Raw genomic sequence first — 20654 nt, 5'->3', positions numbered from 1 at the left:
AACACTTACCCTACTGTTGCACCCCCTGGAGTTAGAATAGTAATTTTTACCCCTACACTATCCAACACTTACCCTACTGTTGCACCCCCTGGAGTTAGAATAGTAATTTTTACCCCTATACTATCTAATACTTACCTTAAATGTAATTTAATATTATGCGTTGTAATGGTATGCGTTGTAAAGGTAGTATGCGTTGTAATGGTAGTGCGTTGTAAAGGTATTTTTTAAAAATGCGTTGTAGTGTCATGCGTTGTAATGTCATGCGTTGTAATGGATTATGCGTTGTAAAAAATGCTTTGTAAGTGCATGCGTTGTAATAGTGTGCGTTGTAACGTCATACATCCCTCCACAAACAGCCCAACCGCCTAGAAGCATACAACGGCGTCGCCCGAGTCAAGCGATCCCTCCACCCCATCGCAGCATTCGCCGCGTGCCACACACGTACCGCAACCTGCGTGGGTCCTGTCAACCGCGCGTCCGGGGTCACCGAGTACAGCGCCCTATTATAGTCCCCACCCGAGAGCAGAAATGTATCCATCTCGAAGGCCGGATTCAAGGCAGGACCATAGATCCCGTGATTCACCGCCGCCAACTGAGACGCCCAAGAGTATCGTTTAATATCGGGGAGGGCGACCCCCCCATCGTACCAAGGGAGCGTCAACTTGGCGAGAGCAATCCGCGGCCGCCCGTCCCAAAACAGTTGGCGCTGAAGACCCTCCACCTCCCGGAAATAACGGGCTGGCACGACGTCTAGAGTATTTTGCAAAGCGTACAAGAAGCGAGGTAGCGACATCATTTTAAACAATGCCGCCCGTCCGAGCGGCGAAAGCGGAAGTCGTCGCCACCTCGCGACGTCGGCCTTCAATCGCTGAAGGGGAGGGAGAAGGTTTCGCTCATAGCGGACCGCGGGATCCAGTGAGATAAAGATTCCCAAGTATTTAAACCCCAGGGTAGCAATCTGGATAGGGCAATCCCGTGGCAGGAGGGGGGCCTCGCCCGAGAGGACGTAAACACACGACTTGGCCCAGTTGATGACCAGGCCGGAGTTGCGACCAAAGGAATTCAGTACGTCCACCAATACAATTAGCGACTGTCGGGGAGAGGTGAGATACAGAAGGATGTCATCCGCATAGAGGGAGACGCGGTCTTCAAACTCCGGCGTCCATCTGATGCCTCGCAACGACGGCTCTCAACGCAACCAGGCGGCGAGAGGCTCCAGAGAAAGTGCAAAGAGAAGGGGTGATAACGGACATCCCTGCCGCGTACCTCTCCCCAGTGCGCAGGGAGCCGACACCCTACCATTCACCACCACCTGAGCCAGTGGGTCAGCATAAAGTAATTTTACCCAACCAATAAACTCAGGGCCGAACCCAAATTTCGCCAACACGGCCCAAATATATGGCCACTCCAAAGTGTCGAACGCCATAGTAGCATCTAAAGATGCCAAGATGTCCGGCTCACGGATAAATTCCGCTCTAGCCAGCACGCCGTGCAACCGCCTCAAATTTAGCGCGGTATTCCGATGGGGTATAAAACCGGACTGGTCCTGATGAATCAAGTCACCCACGACCCGAACCAGTCGATTGGCCAATACCTTAGCCAGAATTTTGGGTTCTGCGTTCAACAGCGAAATGGGCCTATAGGAGGCGCAGCGGTCTCGCGGCTTCCCCTCTTTGTGTATCACAACTATGTTGGCGAGGCGTTGGTCAGGGGGGAGGAATCCCGCTGCGCGTGCCGCGAAAAACATGTCCCGAAGATACGGCGCTATCTTATCGGGACGCAGCTTATATAGTTCGATGGGAAGACCATTAGGACCCACAGCTTTACCCGATGCGATCGAGCGAGTGGCCAGAGCGATCTCATCGGACGACAACTTCGCCTCCATCAATACTGCATCAGCCTCCGATAGGGTTGGCAATGCAATGTCTCTAAGCAACAGACGAGAATCCTCCTCCGAACGCACAGAGACCGAAGAGTATACCCCGCGGAAATGAGCCGCGAAGCAGTCAACGATGTCCACCGGGTCAGTCACACGCACTCCATTCATTCTCTCCACAACGGGCACCACCCTGCTCGCGCTCTCCTTCTTATCCAACCAAGCAATCAACTTTCCGGCCTTATCCCCCACATCATACAGTCGTCCCTGCTGCTCTCTACTCATCCCTTTGGTGGCTTCCGTGACTAGCGCTCTATAATCTGATTGTTTGAGGCTGAGAACATGCAATTTCTCATCAGTAACTCCCCGCTCCAAGTCCTCCTCCTTTTCAGCTATGTCAGTTTCCAAACGAACCACCTCTGCTCTCTCGCACCTCTTAGCATGGGAGATAAGGGACAAGGCCTGCCCCCTGATCACCACTTTATAAGCCTCCCATAGGGAGACGGCTGACGACACCGACCCCACATTATCGTTGAAGTAGTGATCAGTGGACTTGACCAGTTCCGTGCGGATCTTAGGGTTACGTAGATACCAGGGGCTAAGGGGTGCCACTCTCCCCTCTGCCCCAGGGACAACCCTCAGTTGCAACCATACAGAGGAATGGTCAGAAATACCTCGAGCTAAATGACGCACCTCCCCAATCATCCCAGCCTGGATCGCCGGCATAAGCATGTAATCAAGTCTCGAGAGACTCCCATGGGCCCCTGAGTGGAAGGTATATTGCGCCTGTCCCGGGTGCATCAATCTCCAACAATCTACAAGTCCCAAAGTATCCAAAAAGCCACCCAACCAGGCCTGAGCCCTAGGGAGATCCCTGGGGGGGTGACGGTCCTCCAACCCGGAGACAACGGCATTAAAGTCACCTCCCAACACCAGAACTCCCCCAGGGAGTCCCAGGACCAAACGCTCCAAATCAGCAAACGTTGCCGTCTGTAACCCCGGAGGCACATACACAGCCACGAGCGAAATAGTCCTACCCTCCCATCTCCCCACCAGTGCCACATAGCGCCCCCTATCATCGTGAAGCACCTCGTCCACTTCCAATGGGAGAGAGGCCCTAACCAAAATGCCCACTCCCCTAGAGCCAGAAGTGAAACCAGAGTGAGCGGCAAGGCGATAGCCCCTCCTATTTAGGGCATGGAAGGAGTTCCCAATCAAATGCGTCTCCTGCAGGAAAACAATGTCGGGCGAAATCCGCTTAAAAAACTGCAACACCACCCCGCGCTTGATCCTGTCCCCCAGTCCATTCACATTCCGCGAAAGGATTCTCAATCCCCTACCCCCCATCCCACTCCTGTGCAGGATACCCACATCCCGGGAAGCACAACCCGGATAAGTCAGCAGAGAACTTCACATTGCCTTGCGAAACAAACAAACAATCCCCAACAACTCCCCTCCCCCATAATCCCAAAACCACAACTCCCCCCTCCCTGCACCCCTGCTTGAGCCCAAACAGCCCCCCCCAACTCGCAGTGGGCCTGTCGCCCTAACATATACCACAAAAAGAACCCCAGAAGGAGGAAAGGACCCCAATAAGCTCCCCACAACTCCCAGGCATTTGGAGGGCATATTGTGCCAAACTAGGGTCCAGTTGAGCCAAGGTACAAAACGTCACCAGTTCAGTCCATCACCAGGAACCAAGTTCTAGTCCTGCTCCACCAAGTCCCGTCCGCTCTCCGTCCTCCGACTGTCTCGATCCTGTTCCCGAGGCAGGGCATCCAACCAGTCTCCAGCCGCCTCCGGCCGGTCGAAAAAGTAGGAACGACCCTGTAACTCAACCCGCAGCCTCGCCGGGAATAACATCGCATATTTCAGCTCCATGTCCCTCAAGCGCCGTTTGACACCCAAAAATCCCAGCCGTTGTTTCTGGACCGCTTGCGTGAAGTCCGGGTAAAAGCTAACATTGGAGTTCTCAAACTTCAGCGGCCCGGCCACCCTCGACGCCTGAAGGATAGCATCCCTATCCCGAAAGTTAAAGAGTCGGGCGATTATAGGCCGTGGGGGAGCACCCACCTTGGGCGCACCACCCGGAATCCTGTGGGCCCGCTCCACCGCAAAGAACTTGCTCAGTCCCTTGGGCGCGAGACGATTGGTCACCAGATCCTCCACAAAAAGATCCGCAGCAGATTCCTCCGATCGTTCCGGCACTCCAATGATACGAACATTGTTCCGTCTAGCCCTGCTCTCGGAGTCCTCAAGTCGACGGTCCGTCAGGTCACTGGCTAGCCGCAACCTACGGACCTCTGTCTGCAGGGCGGCCACGTCCACAGTCAGGCTCGACGCCGCTTGACTCAAGGGGTCGACCCGCTCGTTAGTTTTGGACAGGTCTGCCCTGACCAAATTCACATCGATCAGGACCACGTCCAGTTTATGAGCCAGGGTATCAAACTGCTGACCCACCGTGGTCTTCATCTCCTCAATGGCGCCCATGACGTCCAGCAGGGTCAACTCCGACGACGGGCCTGAGACCTCCTTAGACCTTTCAGGTGATTTATGCGAGCCACCAGGGGATCCCTTTGCCTGCGCATATCGATCCATGTTATTGATCTGGGTATAGGCACCCCTCCGGGTTGACTTAGGTTTCGACTTGTCTCCGTCTAGTCTCGCCGCCATCGTCCGGCGGCCACCAAGGCCGGCACCCGCCCGCACCAGGAAAAAGGGAACCAGGTAGCTAATTCAGTTGAACACAGCCGTCGCCGACAGTCAGCACCTATATAGTCCGAGAGGCAGGCCAGACACTTCGCCGTCCGCACCCCTCCGGAACACCAAAGTCTCTCAGCCGATATCAGAGAAAAAGCTTGAAAACGAAAGTGAAAGTGCGGGGTCCGTGGCAGATCAAGCCCAGCCAACCGCTGTTGTTCACTTCGTACCCGGGCACTTCACCAACTCAAGATCGGGACCAAGGCAAGAGCAGGCCGCAAACTTCGGAGTGCAACCAGTCCGGGTCCCGGCGTCCGATCTGAATTTGGAAAACGGGTGGCACCTCAGCGCAAGTTCATCTGCAAAAGCCCGTCAAATAAACCAGGATTAAGTCAGGATAGACGTGGGAGGTTGCGGAGGCCCTCGAGAGCCGTAAGCCTACGCGGCCATCTTGGTTGCGCGCTAGGCTCCTCCTCCAGTCCTCTCTCTTAACTTTGATTGGCTGTTGCCAACCAATCAATGTGAAGGTATGTTTCCCAACACTGAAAATGAAATGTAGCGGTATGACTGAGGGATGAGGAGTAGAGATGATGGATGATGGATGATGGATGAGGAGTAGGAATGATGGATGAGGAGTTGGGAGAATGGATGAGGAATGAGGAGTAGGGATGATGGGTGAGAAGTAGGGATGATGGATGAGAAGTAGGGATGAGGAGGGAGGAATGAGTATGCCCTAAAATGGATGCCGTACATAGGTGAAAAACATTTGTTTCTTTACATAGCAAGTCAACCGCCATACACTCAGTATAACACTTATATAAATGAACTATTCAGTCTTCTCTCTTGTTTAACCTATTGTCCGTACATATCCTCATTGGGGGTATCACTGTTTGTAGAAGCCCACTCAACAATATCCTACACTGACTTCAAGACAGTACCCTACTACTGTCAAGTGCAGGATATGTGAGAAGAATCTTGGTCTTCTTCTGAGGAAGATAGGGCCTCCTATTTTTGACTGCCACACTGAGATCTTGAATAAGTACACAGATTCCTCAAAAGGTTGGGAAAAAAAAGGATTGGATTGACAATCCTCTAAAGGAAAAACCTGGTAGCCAGGAGAAAAAACACTCTGGGCAGGAAAACTACAAGAAAAATAGAATGTGGGCTCAGAAGCAATGTAGGGAAAGTAGGCACTGGAATCTAATGAGAGAGCTGAAGGAAGAGAAGGACTCAAGCCCTAACAGGAAAGAGGCAGTAAGCAAGAAACTGGAAGAAGAAAACCTTCATGTTGGAAAAGGAAAGAACATAAGGAAAGATAACAACCACAGACCCTGTTCCCAAAACCCCCAACCCAAAGTGTATTACTAAAAAGGAATCTGAGTGAAAGGATTTGTTAGTAAAATGAATGTATTTTATGAATATTAGTATTAAATTACATAATGTTGTGAACCCTGAAATTGAGGGTATAAGTAAAGAAGCATATGAGAATTTTCATAAACTTTGGCAAAGGATGTCGAAGGAGGACAGACCAATCCCTTCTAGAATGAACAGAGAGGACCCTGGCCTCAAGCAAGGTGCCGAAATGTCAGAGAAAGTCCCATCTTGTCCAAGCATATAGGTAAGTGTGACAGTCTACGACCATCCGACGGTGGCGGCGCCCAACTCAAGATGGCCGCCGCCGACAGAACCGGAACTACAACCAGCGGTCTAGCGGACGACGGGGGCGGAGCGGAGGTGTACACAAAAACGGAGGACAGCGAGGGGAAGGCGCGCGAGAGTTGGAGAGAGACGACGCCAGCCGGTGAAGAGTGGAGAGCGTTCGAGAGTAAGGAGGAGGACAACGAGACCGTCGCCTGGTACAGCGAGAAGTATCGACCTCCGGATCGGGAGGACGCCGACAGTGAGAAGTATCGACCTCCGGATCGGGAGGACGCCGACAGCGAGAAGTATCGACCTCCGGATCGGGAGGACGCCGACAACGAGAGGATCAGCTCAAGGAGCAACGCGCTCGGGACCCCTGCTCTCCAGGACGTGAAGGAGACCGGGTCTCCCTACACCACGGCCCATGGGGGTCGTGGGAGCAGGCAAGTGACGGGCGTATGCTCATCTGTATTACAGGGGCTGTGGGCACGCGTGAGGGGTGCACCTAGCTAAATCACCGATACTCCCACACGATAGACACATCACGAGTACGAGGGCTTGGTGACGGTGTGCACTTTTCCCCTTCCCTTGTTGTTTTCAATCTGGTCACCATCCTAAAGCCATTTCTATTTTCCTTTTTCCATTTTGGGTCCTCGAGAACCGACCGGAGACTCCCCGATCCGTGACGACAGCGTTTCAAGAGGCGATTTCGGCTCCCTTACCTGACCTTCCACCCGGATACTGTTCCCTTCTTATGGCATGTGTGACTCTATAACAACGTTGCCAATAAAAGAAAAGAATAACCCTTCCCACAGCAGTACACGTTATTGACCAGGTTCATAAACAGGGAGGAAAGGAAGGGGGTTCGGAATAGGGGATCCAGGACAGTAAGATTCTCAAGTTTATTCCTGAGAAATCAATGCCGCAGCTTCTGAAACCCCCTGAGCCCAGAAACATTTTAGGGTTATAATCCACATGGGTGCCCATGTGCATTATAACCTTAAAAGGATTCCAGAGGCTTCTCAGGTTGAGAAGAAGAGTGAAGTTTGCATTTCTTAATATTATTTGTCTCGGTCTTTGTTACAACTGTTGAAAGTAACACACACTAAGCTAATCTGGGAACAAGCACTTGTTCCCTGTAGTCACAAATTGGCTCATACAAGTTAGGGTCAGAAATCCCAGTTACTCTGTTGCAGCAGTTCCACCGTCTCCCAGTTCACTAAAAATGAATTCCAACTTTCCTCCTCAGTACAATTAACTGTCCCACTTCTACTCCTGAAGGTAGTTTCTCCTGAACTATGCCCAATCCCTCAAGTAAGTCTCTCTGAACTATGCAAAATCAAACTGTGTGTACTGATTTGAGGCCTCTTTCTTCTCACTCTCTGAAAGGTGATAGGATTTTGCTGAGCCACTTGATTGAGAAAATACTTAAGGGTTATCTAAATGGTTGATTTATCTCACCATTTGGCACTACTCAAAACAAGAGAGAAGAGAAGTTAATCTAGCCTCATGCTTGGAATGCCTGTGCCTTTGATGATTCTAAACCTTGTGAGTTAGGGCCGGTGTATTTAAAACTCAGTCTCTGGCCAAATTTATTTTATTTCCCCCTCTATTGAATCTACTCCACTCTGTGGCCAAATAAAGGGAATCAATCTGCATGTTGCCATTCTATGCTATCATCACCTTATGTGGATCAACCTCAGCCACTTCAGATGAGGATATATCATGATAGGTCTTGTGTCCAAATCCTGATGGTTCTTATATCTCGTTCTTATATCTCATCTCCAGAATTCTCATGAGGGAGTTAGAGATGGCTTTGTCTCTTAACCCTTTCTTTATTCATCCAGCCCCAGGCTTCTTGAGTACCACATTTTCTCTTCCATTATTATCTTCCGACTTACAAGGAGCATATGCAAAGATCGAGGTCCCACAGGTGCCATTTGAATTTCTTCCTCAGATTAGCAACTTGTTTCACCTCGGCTTTAAAACGTTTAACTTCAGTAAGACTGCTTGGCTTTGTGACTGAAGAAATTGGATAGACCTTCTAGGCCTTCTGCATTTTAACCATACTATTATTACTGTAATTAAAGCACCTCTCTGCATTCTCTGCTTTAAACTCCACCCATATCTCTGCTTCAGCAGTGTGATCATCTGGGGCCAGGGTCTCCAGCTGATACTTTACATTGGTCCAACTGGACCATGGTGATGTAACTTTCAAAAGTTGTGATCTGGCCCATAATTGAAGGTCTCTCCTGCCCCAGTCTGTCCGCACCTGGCACTCCACTATCTTACCAGGTCCAATTTGACCAGGTTGATGTAATTGTCAGCATTTGTGATCTGGTCCTCCTTTAAAGGTATCTCCTGCACGAGTTTGTCCACACCTGGAAGGAAATCCAATGTCTTATTAGAGTTTGCAAAATAATGTTCAAGCTGCTGTTGAGCCAATCTGACCAACTAATCCTTTGTCACATTGCTTGTAGAAAGTGAGCTTATCAGCATTTAGCGTAGCAGAAACTTTTCAGATACATACAAGGCCTGGGCGTAGTTTGCGGAGTTTTGCTACGCGTAACTCTGCAAAGTTACAAAGAAACTCTGAGAGTTCAGCGAGTGTTGGAGTGCGGTGCGAACTGCAGTTTGTGCTGGTATTCCTACTGCTCGGGTAGAAATTCTACCCGAGTGGCAGATCGCGCTCGCGAGCTTACCGTTCGCGATCGTGAGCGCGGAAAAAACTCTGCTCCACATTGCAAAGTGGAGTTTTCTGCACTCCGCGAGCTCTGCGGAGTGCAGAAAACTCTGAGAACGGAGCGAAGTTCACCGCCCAGGCCTACAAACATTGAGGAAGCTTTTCTTGTGCAGAATTCTTGTGCAAGCAATTCTGCTGAAGATTTTCAGGTGCCACTAAATGTACACAGTCGGGGTTATAAAACATCTACTATGTTTATCTTAGTAACATTCTAGTGGGAAGGAACTACAAACATGTTGCCTCTATCAGCGCACTGTCTCTCCCAAGTCGAGTGTTGGTTGCTGTATTCTCTTCTTATAAACTCCCAATGCAAACTAAATGTTCCTTTAGTAATGACACCGTTCCAATGTGGCTGGAAAAATGTATTGACAATCCACTCTTGCTTTCTAGTTTGCCATTCGTTTTTTATTTTTAGTTGGCTAGTTGGTGGCTGGTAATTCTCACAGGAGGAGAGAAGGATCACTGACCACTTTCCTCCTGCAGAGGCTTATGCTCCCTCAAGTCTCAGAAGACTGCCGAGCTTTGCCACACCATCTGTTAACTGATGTACCTATGCCCAGGGGGCGCGCCAGGCCAAACCAAGGGGGACCCCTCCCTAGACCACTAAAAAGGTCAAATTCAAATTTTAGGTAGAGGCTGATGGGAGGCTGCCTTCTGGCACCTGGAAGGCGGACTTCCCACTCTTTTTCCATTTTTGCTTAATAAAAAATGAATCCCGGTGTCTAGGGGTAATTTCAGGTCCCTGAAAAGGGCTGAGAGGGGCAGGGAGAACCTGGCTACCAGCTCTATTTCTATTTTTCCAGTTTGGAAAAATGTATATGAGATGTCTAGTTAGCCTTTCTTCACCCCTCAGAGGCAGAATGCGGGATTACTCCTAATCTGTCACCCAACCGCTTTAGTGCTGTGGGACAGTAATCTACGGGATCAATGTTGGTGCAAATCCATTGCATCCTAGAAGCAGGGCAATGACTGTGGGGTATATTCTCAAGAACGTGTGCTAATCATCGCAAAAGTAACTTAACGCAACCTACAACATCGCAGTCCATCGTGGAAAATTTACGCCGTGTTAACCAAGTATTCACAACACGGCGGTACCATGCGATAGTCACCAGATAACGCGTCAAATGGCCACGTTGAAATCATTGCCATGCCGCAAATATGCGAAACACGAACGCAAAAAAACCTGCAATGAGGTCAAGCGCGATACAAAAAGCTGTGAAAACCAGCCACAGGCCTGCAAATCCCACGCATCTGGCGGGAAAATGCACTATAAAAGCAGAACAAGAAAAACACACCAGAAACAATCAAACATGCGCAGCACCATGCATGCACCCTGACCCAGCGCAGAGGCCAACGCGAACCCCACAAGCCCCACAGACCACCAGCAAGGTACAACAGGGTCGGGGAAGGCCAGGGAGAGAAGGGTGCCAGGGTGCAGTCCACAGCAACACAAGACCAACTTCACGGAGGTGACAGAACACTACCAGCAACTGTCCCACAATCAGACTACCTGCAATGCATCCGGAGTGTTGAGGAGGCCACTGGATGAGTCCAAGAGGCGCTGGCATGACCTGAAAACCTAAACCAGGCACAAACCTGCTGCCAACAGGAAGGCAGCAACGGCGACAGGAGGTGGGAGTCCTGCGCCACACGAGGAGCTGGAGGAAATGGAGGCCAGTCATCAGTGTGGAGACGGTGCAAGGAGGTGGGAGTACGGACACAGCTCCAGAGGACCTGACACAACAACAACAGGGTGAGTAATGACCAGGGACTGGGGGTATGGGGGGAGATGGGCACAGTGGCACACATGCACAACGATGCGTAGCACACTGCACACCCACAATGACCCAGGATCATGTCCCTCATCCCCGTGGCACACTGCAGCACACACACATAGCAATCACAGCACATCCCATGACAATGTGGCACCAAGTGCAACACCGACACTGCAGAACAGGGGACACAACTGGGTCCGCTCATGTGCAGAAACAGGCCAATCACAATGGACAGAGCATGGAACTGTGAGATGCATATGCACGGGTACAACGGACCACGGGTACAACCGCACATCCGTCATGTAGTCTTAATGTCCACTCTTCCCCACAAATTTGCCAGCACCACCCAAACTGTCACAATGTACATTGTCACACAGTCTGCATGTAAACAAGAACAATGCACAAACATAAATGTCAACAAAATGTCAACATGCATCGCCCCTTCACATTGCAGAGGTACAAACAACACCTCCAGCAGGTCAGACCAGACAACCCATCAGTGATGCCGGAGATGACCACCACAGCTCCGACACCGATGCCTTACAATAGCTCATGGACTTCTCAGGCAACCCAACCCCAGGAGCAGGGCAGCCAAGCTACATAGAGAAGACCCCAGCCCCTGCACAGACCACACAGCAGGAAGCACCTGTGCACGGGTGGCTCCCAACACTTCACCGAGGCACACATCGCATTCCAATGCCAGTGTCAGAATGCCAAAAGGAGGTGGCCGAACAGGTGTGGGTGGGCTCAAAGCTCATGGAAGCCAAAGTAGATCCCATACATGGGTGTTCAAGTCCCATCAGGGACCACCTACACCCCACAAAGGAGACCCACACCGTGACGGATACACATGCATGCGCACATGTCCTGCAATGAACCATGCCCAGAGCCACGGAATCATCATTCACACCCCGACGCTGGTCCTCCGTACAACGGCCCAGTCCACTCCTCATACACATTGAGTGTCTTACGACAAAGCTACATGTCCAAGGTCTTACCCGCTGCCTGCACTGACATGTCTGCATCTGCTGTACACAGCACAATGTAATGTCATAGGGCCCAGGGCCCTCATGCGTACAACAAGACCACAGGGACACATGCTTATATTATGTTGAATTGGCTACGAGCATGTGCGCCCGGCCCCTTTATTGGCAGGGCCACATGTACAGTGACGCCTGTACTGGATGTGTGTGGAGTGAGTATAAGCCAGCCCGCAGTGCTTGGTGCTGGCAACAACTTGAACAGTGGACACCAGTGCAATGGAAACAGAAAACACCTGCATAACAGAGTCAACTGCTGAGCAACATGGAGGAAGGTGGAGCAAGGACAGCGGTCACCCAACTATCAAACAGAAGTGTCCGTGAGTTGCAGTGCACTGAGGTTGGGGCACTAGAGATGAGCGCGCTCATGTGAAGAAATTGCTAGGATTGTGTCCCTTCGGGTTAGTCCTGATACAGATGCAGTGGGGTGTGTTACACCTGCATCAACTTCCTCATCAACATCCCAGGTCTTCCACTCTGCCTGAGGTGACATTGCTGCGCAACCTCTCCATTGCACAAAACTCAATCAGTAACGGTCCATGGGTTGCGTTGCACTGAGTCAGTGGCACCTGGAGTGCTGAGCAGGGGATCAGGCAGATGATGGCATCCACGACAGGCCTGAGCAACTCCGTTAGTCTGCCAGCACCACTGTTTCGACTCTGGCAGATGGTGGATGGAGATGGCCCTTGTGATGGTGGCATTTGGTGCGACATCCGGTCCGTTCAGGACTCGATTTGATGTGTGAGCCCTGGTGGTCTGCAGTTGGAGCCTGAGGCAGCGCAGGGCCACATGGCCTGGATGACCCTAAGATCACCGTCACAGAGGTCATCCAATATTCATTCAGACAGGTTCCCTGACGTGAGCTGCACAGAGTTAGTGGCCCCGGATGTACAGTGGTCGGCACAGGCACACCGCCATGGGACGGGGACTTGCGGTGCACTGAGGTAGGGCCACGCGGACTGGGCGGGTCCTCATCGATATTAGAGATGAATGTGGCAGAGGGTTGCGGGGGACAGTGGAAGGTGTCCACCAGGGCATGATGCAGAGGTCTGAGGTTATCCGGAAGCAGCAAATGGAGGAGTGGAAAGCGACAGCCTCGTTGCCACGACTAATTCGGTGACAGCCCATGAGGATGAAAACTACCCCCTAGTCCATAGACTCAGACTGCACCAATGTACGACCAGAGAGTGTCCATGAATGTCGGGGAACAGACTTAGTTGCACCGGGTCTGGGAGGGGGTGCAGTCTGCGATGATGCTGGTACACTTATATGAACTCCGCCATCCCAAAAACAAGAATCTGTGACCTACTGGACCGCAGTGTAGGCCGGAGGCAGCGGTCAGCAGTGGCCCACAGCCACGTGTCGTTGGCTCGCGATGCACAGAGTTAGTGACACCAGGGCAGTTGTCGGTAGTGTTTGATCACCTCCGTAATGATGATCCTATTCCCTCCGGACTGCAACGCGTCATCCTCTTACGCCTCTCCTTGCGTGCAATGATAAGTGTTCTGCCTTTGTATAATCGATGTTTAGTTCCAATTCTGTGACCTATTCGTGCGCAGCGTAGGCCGAGGGCGGTAGTCCGCGTAGGCCCACAGACACGTGTGGTTGTAATGCTATGCACAGACTTGGTGGCACCACATCGAAGGGAGTATAGTGACATAAACTCTGCCTTAAAAAATGTTCACTGTCATGGTGTAATCAAGACTCAGTTCTAAATGTGTGATCTACTTGTCCGTGGTGTAGGCCGAAGGCAGTAGTCAGCAGACATGTGTCGTAAGAATGCCATGCACAGAGTTGGTGGCACCACATCGAAGGGAGTACACTGATATAAAATCTGCAATGAACATATGTACTCTGCCATCGTGTAATCAAGACTCTTTTCCAAATGTGTGACCTACTTGACCTTGGTGTAGGCCGGATGCAGCAGTAGAGTACGTCAATGAGAAGGGAGTAAAGCGTGCATGTGTCGTGGAGGCCGTGGAGGCCGTGATGGTCTGAGGCGGTTGCCAAGGTCGCGGGCATCGGGCTTGGAGCTTGCGCCGGCACGTGGTGGGCCCTCTTTGACACACGCTGGTGTTGGCAGGTGATCTGGGGCGGGCCTGACAGGCTTGGGGTCTAGCGGGCCGGGGTACGGCAGGCACACAGGCTCGAAGGCAACTCCACTCACGAGGACGGGGTCAGCCTCATAGCGGGGTGAGAGGCGCCGCCCTGGCAGAGATGTTGAGCATTCCGGAAGAGGATCACGCCCAGGGCTATTTGCTTTTTGTTCACACCCCTACGCTGGACTGGCGTACGCTGGGCCATGCCACTCCGCTCACGCTTAGGGGGGGAATGTAACAGGCAACATTTCCGCGAACTCCCCAACTGGCTGGGGTGACATGGTTGCGTCCACTGTCCACTACACTCCATACACCAGCGGTGTATGTCACCATGGATATGGATGTGTTCTGCATACTGCGCTCTGTCCAGCACATCGCCGCCACTCTTGGCATTGTGTACTTTCCCAATCATGGTTCTCCTGCCTCCTTCACACATGCCTGGCTCCCGCCTCTCCCCACATTCCGCTATTGTGTGGCTGAGGTGTCATGTCGTTGATGGCTCATGTACATGACTAGCCCAGGTTGGCATTGTAAGTTGTTCTGTCGTGTCTGGTGGGTGGGCATGTTGTTTTGCATGTTGTATGTGATTTTGTGACGTGTGCATTGCCAGAGTTGTGAGTTGCATGGTTGTGGAGTTGAGGTGTGTGAGTTATTCATTTGGAACTAGCCAAGGGGCTGTGCATTTCCCTTGGTGCCATCCTGGTAGCGCTGGTTGATGATGGACTGCCGGAGGATGAAGGAATCATGCACACTGGCTGGGTATTTGGCGACGATGTTGGTGGAGATTCCACGGTGTTCAGATGTTGCCTGCACATTGATGTGAGACGTGTGCTTTCTGTTGTGGTGATTGTGTGCTGTATCACCAGGGGGCACAAGTAGGACATGTGTGCTGTGGATTGCCCCCAACACGTACGTGCATCCAGTTATGGCGTATGGTCCTTTCTTGGTCTCTAGCGGATCCTGTGCATTGTGGTGGACGTATAGATAATGGGGTACTAGGCTGATGATGGCATCCAGGACAGATGTGAGGGACTTGGATGCGGCTGGCTGTGAGACAACTCCGACTCTGGCGGGTGTTGGTTGGGGGGGGGTACCAGAGTCCAACAGGTGCAGCACAGCCAGCAGCTTTGGGTGGGGTGGGATGTTGGTGTCCGCTGTGTTGGTGCCGTCGGCCTGTTGGTCAATGATGGTCAAGATGCGTAGGATGGTTGATCATTTTGAGCCTGTAGTGGGCAATGCCATCGTCTGGTGTTAAGTCTGTGAGGCTGGTGTGTTTCCTGTGGGTCCGCTGTCTTTGTCCGTGCTGCCTCAATGTTGGTCCGGGCAGGGGGGTTCAGGGGGACCTGGGGGTCCTGGGGGTGGGTGTTGTTGCCCTATTGAGGCTCCAGGCTGCATGTTCAGTTGCTCGGGGGCATCTGTTGTTCTTCATGTTTGGCTATGGGCTGTGCACCCTTGGCTGCTGCCGGTTGTGTCTGACTTTATACCAGGTCAGAGCAGGTGTTAATTTCCTGCTGCTAACGCGCATTATCGCATGTTTCGTGGTCTTTTCGCAGATGTGGCTGGTCGTTGAGAATGTTGAGGAGTGGTGTGTTTGCGACTTTTTGCACGGGAACGCCTACTCTGCATCTCATTAGCAATAGTCGCAGGGGTCATCTGTGGCAATGTTTTTTGCGGCTGCTATCGCGGATAAACTGGTGTTATGGGCTGTTAACACCAGCTTGTGAATGGGGTGATAAATTTATGGCAACTTTAGCTGCGATAAAGTGCCGTTAACTGGGCGATAGCTCCTTGAGAATATGCCCCTAAATTGCATGTGGTTGGTCCTTGTTTGTACTTTTTCTAATTAGCATTTCGTCCAAGTTCCAATAAGACAGATTTGGCTACTGGCAGTTCTAGTCTCAGTGGTTCACTGATGGTGGGTTTGATGATTATTAGAAATGGGGGTCTCGAGTTGGAAATGGTTTCCACCTTTGTCCAAATAGTGACCCTTCTTCGTAGTCAGGATAAGGGGGATACACTCCTAGAATAACCCCTGCTCACCCCCTTGGTAGCTTGGCATGAGCAGTCAGGCTTATCTCAGAGGCAGTGTGTAAAGCATTTGAACATAACCAACAGTAACACAGTGAAAACACTACAAAAGGACACCACACCCGTTTCGAAAAATATCCAAACCTTTATATATTCAAAACAAGACCAAAACAATAAGAATCCACCATACAAATATGCACTTTGCAAGAATAACCTTAAAAATGCAGTTCCTTTAAGTCGGTAGCTCCGTCCGGTTCTACCACGGTGCTGAAAACAACAGAATCCAACAGTTTCATCCAACTGCATCAGTCGTAACGATTCTGCATAATATTTTTTCCATGAATGTCGGTCATGGTGCACGTTTGCCACATTTGGAGTTATTGGTTTTAATAGGAGAAATAAGTTTAGGGGTGAATAGCCACATAATAAATTGTTAACGGACACATAAAACACCGGGTCTTATTCTGATTCTTTTCCTTGACAAGTGGTTATAAATATCAGGAATCAACCTCTCTCTTTAAAACTCTTGTATTAGTCAATTGAATTTGTTTGATTTAATGTTCACAGTATACATGGTCATTTTTGACTGCTATGGTGGCGGCATGTAATGTACCATTATCAACAGTATGTGGCACACCAATGGATGGTTTCGCATACTATGAGCTTTTAATTTCTTATGTACACAAAGTCACTGTTATAATTTTTGGGTGGAATGTCGTAGAACGTATGTAACTATGTACCACTCTGTCCTGAGATAGTGACTGTAGTCTATTCTTTACTTAGCCTTGAAAAAGTCGCATGTTAATTGAACGTGAAGCGACGAAACACGTGTTGGCTTTGGGCTTACAAACAGTCACAAGAATATCAACCTAAGGAACCTACATATGAATTAAAGAGTGAAGACTTCAAGATATACAATTTGTACTACTGACTTATATGTTGTCTCATGTTTATTTCGTATCTTTTGAACTACTGTGTTAATTAACATTGAAAATCAATGTGTGCTAGGGACTTATGTTGCCAAGTGAGTTCTAAAGTTCTGGGGTCTGGGCCCGAATATTTATACTGCATTTCTCATTGTTTTCTGGGGCAGAGTGTGTCTGTGCTTAGTCCAAACCAGTTTGGTTCTCTCTAGCCCAGCTTCCCAGCAGGAGGTGAAGACATCATTGTCCAAGGCAGACCAGGCCCATTCAGATGCAAGGAAATCTCCTCCCACTACTCTAAATGCAGCCCAGGTCTATTCAGCCCAGCCCTGACTCATCCAGGAAAGGCAGGACACCCCTCAACCCCCCCAGTGGCTGTGGAAGAGAATGCGCATTCCCAGCCCCTGTCACTCAAAAGCCAGACAGTCAATCCACAACCCAGCACAGACACACAGGTTGGCTAAGCAAGAAAATAACTACTTTTCAATAGGAGCACTTGCACTTTAACACTGAACAGCAGTGAGAAAGTGGGCAGAGATACTAAACCAGCAAAAACAGAGTCAAAAACCAGGAGGTCAGAAGGCAAAAAGACGAGAAAAATCCCAAAAGATGCCAGGTCTAACAATGATAAACATGTGCAGCCACTCCAGGCCTGCTGTGCTTCCCTTGTCTGCTTGAAAACCTATATAGAAGCCTGAAGGGAGTCATGGTCCATTTATCATCACCGAGATAAACATGGAGCTTGAAGAGCCAGCAATTCAGGGCCAGCTGTAATCTCAGGATAGGTGGCAGGCCAAGAATGCAAGACGATGGGTCTGCAGTGTACATATGTATAACAAGAGGATGATGCAAGCCTACCCCATCCACACAGAGAGGGAAGTGTCCGAGCAGGGACATCACCCCCATAGAATCTACACATAATGCAATAAGAAGCATATTATTTTTGACCTATACCACAGGGGATGGGCGGTTGATGGGGTTAAAATTTAAATCTGCTAATATGTGTAATTACAGTTGCCACAAGTTTAAAAACTTTTTGATGGCATGCTCATCCAGTAAGCTTGGCAACTCCATGTATATGCTGCAAGCTACTGCTGAAAGGCAGTGTAAAACACATATTTGCATGTATGATCCCATAACGCAAAACAAAGAAAACCTTTCTCGCCATAGAGCTCCCCAATGTTCTTTACCCGCCTGTTCGGTGACCTTTTCCTAGGCTGAACCATTTCCACCAAATGACAACTCTTGGAGAAAACATGACTGCATGTCTTCCAGTAGCTATATAATCCAGACAACTGTGATGGTCTGCACCGCTTGTGGGAGTCTTTTGCTCTAAGTTGTGTTCATCTCCATAATAAATACATACTTTCTGTAAAATATAAGTTCATGTGGTGCAACTGTAATGCAAAATAATATCATTTGAAATCTGTTGCTCCTATATCCAACCACTTTCATAAGGAAACATGCCAGCTTACATTACTCCAGTTGTAAATTGCCTAACATGTTTCTGATTTGCCAAAGAAGTGTCTCTGAGACAGCTGATTTTCATCACGTGTGATGAAGCTGCACTCAACTCAAATTGGAGAGAGATTTAAAAAAGCAGAAGGAAAGAGTAATGCTGAGAAATTTTGTTCAGGTAAAACTGGGGTAAACATTTTTATTTTCTTCCAGGAAAACGTTCTGCAGAAGACAATGCAAACTCAAAGGAAATACTCGGTGAGTTGATTTCAAAATATTTTAATTTCAGTTTTGAAGCACTAAAATGAATACTTTGATGACTAGCAGATTATTAGAGACTGATGTCCTCTCTTGACTTAAAAAGTTACATTGTACAAACGTCTTGCACAGTTCCATGCACTTTCGTATTTTAAAATTTGAAAAAAATTGTCAATTGTGTATACAAGAAGGGATTTCTCTTTTGTAATGAAATGTGCTATGTATCTAAAACACAGTCGATTACTCTATCAATAGCAATAACTGTCATTAAAATATTAATAGATTTTGATGTACTTTTTATCAGGACTTTAGCTACTTTGCAGCATGCATTTCGTTCTCAAGAAAGTATTTTTTGTACAAAGAACACAAAAAACGGATTTTTACCTTCTAGGCAAGTAACTCTTTCCACCTATTAATGGAAGTGGACAAGCCAACAAATTCTGAGGTAGAGTGGATTAATGGTGTCACTTGATCCCAAGATGGAAAGCACGAGCCAATAGTTACTTTGTAGGTTAAATAAATTTTTTAAAATACAAAATGTCAGATGTGGAGACATTAATCAAGAATGCAGGAAATTGTCCTTATGTTAAGTAAGAAGATGTGTCTTCTAAACTGACTTAAAACTTTATGCACCATATTTTGGTATCTTTTTTCTACCATTCAGCTCATTCGAAAACTTGTCTCATCCTACACAAAAACATTATCTGTGCATTCCAGTACTAAATGTAATATTTTCTGTATGTTCTTTTAACAGTAATTTTTGAGGTTTTGAGATATCCAGAAGAAATAAAAACTGACAACTAGTTTATATGAACATTGCATAGCTATTAAACGCAGGACTTTGATAAGACTCATAACCAATACAAAGGCTGCAAACAGGTAATTTCTCAGTTCTAAAGTCATTGATTGGCCCAGCTTTTCGTTCAGAAATTACTTGGGGTTATAAGCAAACTCAGTCATATAATTGGTCATGGACTGGGAAAGTCAGTTAAGGATTGAATAGCATTGAATGAAAATGGCCAGCAGAGGAAATATGTTCAAGGTAAGACCAGTGGTTAATTTGTAAAAAAAATAAGTGCCGGGGCTCTCATCAGGAGGCAGCTTGCACCCTCCCATTTCTCCTGTTATCGCTGCATAAAAGAGAATCACCTGCTAACCCTGAAAGTGGGAGAGGATGTGGTGTAATGGCCAGAGCCGCCGACTTCAGAGCTGGGGAACCAGGTTTAAGTCTTGGCATTGGCACCATATCCTGTGTTTCTAGGCAAAACACTTAATCTCCCTGTAAATGAATGTGTCCTTAACTGGTGCTCCTGAAAAGTGTTGGTGATTAAGTACCGGTGCTGAGCACTGGAACCCACCGGTTCAAATTCAGCACTGGGTAATACCCAAGGAAATATCAAGTGCACGCTTTTATCAGACCATTAATGGCAGATCCTGGCAATGTATTTCACCACAAGAGAGAAATTATATCTGGGAAGCAGTCTTAAATCAGTGCATACAGGCCATCAAACTTGCAGGTCTGAGCTCTTGATAGAGCTTTGTAGAAGGTCAAAGTACTCTGACAAGGCTGTTGTGTTAGCCCTAATTTATTGGGGTCACACCGGTAGTTCTCTCAAGCCCCAAAAAGTGAATACAATTTTTTGGAAGAAAAGGAGAATTGGCAGTTGTCTCTCATTTCTCTACATCTTAGTGGTGAATATTAGGAGTCAGACAAACCCGTCAATAAATGTATCAACAGCGACTGGTATACATAAAGTCCTATCGCATATCCCCAAAGTCAATTCACGCACACACAATAATTGTTTTTTTACTAAATGCTTAATATGCATTATTTTGAAATAAATCTTATAAATAGGAATGATTGTAAATATAAACAACTCAGCAATCATTATGCAAATTGTGACAAAAGCTAAATATGCCCAAATCATATTTCATCATACATCCCTATACTACTAATGTTACGTAGGTTGTAACAAGCTGTCTCTCTGTGTACTTTAATGTTCCTTCAGGTCTGAAGTCAGAACCTCCAGCCACTGGCCCATGTGTCTACACCTGTCCCTGTACCTCATACACCTTTTATAGACATGGTGCTCAATGGAGTGAGGAAGGGTCA

General features: G+C 48.7%; 1 protein-coding gene across 1 annotated transcript in view; it reads left to right on the top strand.

Moving 5' to 3' along the window:
- The window catches only part of ANKAR (ankyrin and armadillo repeat containing), a 1190398-nt gene that overhangs the window by 484941 nt on the left and 684803 nt on the right, over positions 1–20654 (top strand). The window contains exon 11 of the mRNA XM_085646861.1: positions 18497–18541. Coding sequence (XP_085502987.1) covers positions 18497–18541 — 45 coding nt within the window. The remainder of the gene's footprint in view (positions 1–18496; positions 18542–20654) is intronic.

This window comes from Triturus cristatus, chromosome 3_2, assembly GCF_964204655.1.
Source record: "Triturus cristatus chromosome 3_2, aTriCri1.1, whole genome shotgun sequence".
Taxonomy (NCBI): Eukaryota; Metazoa; Chordata; class Amphibia; order Caudata; family Salamandridae; genus Triturus; species Triturus cristatus.
This window is presented reverse-complemented; position numbering and strand designations above follow the sequence as displayed.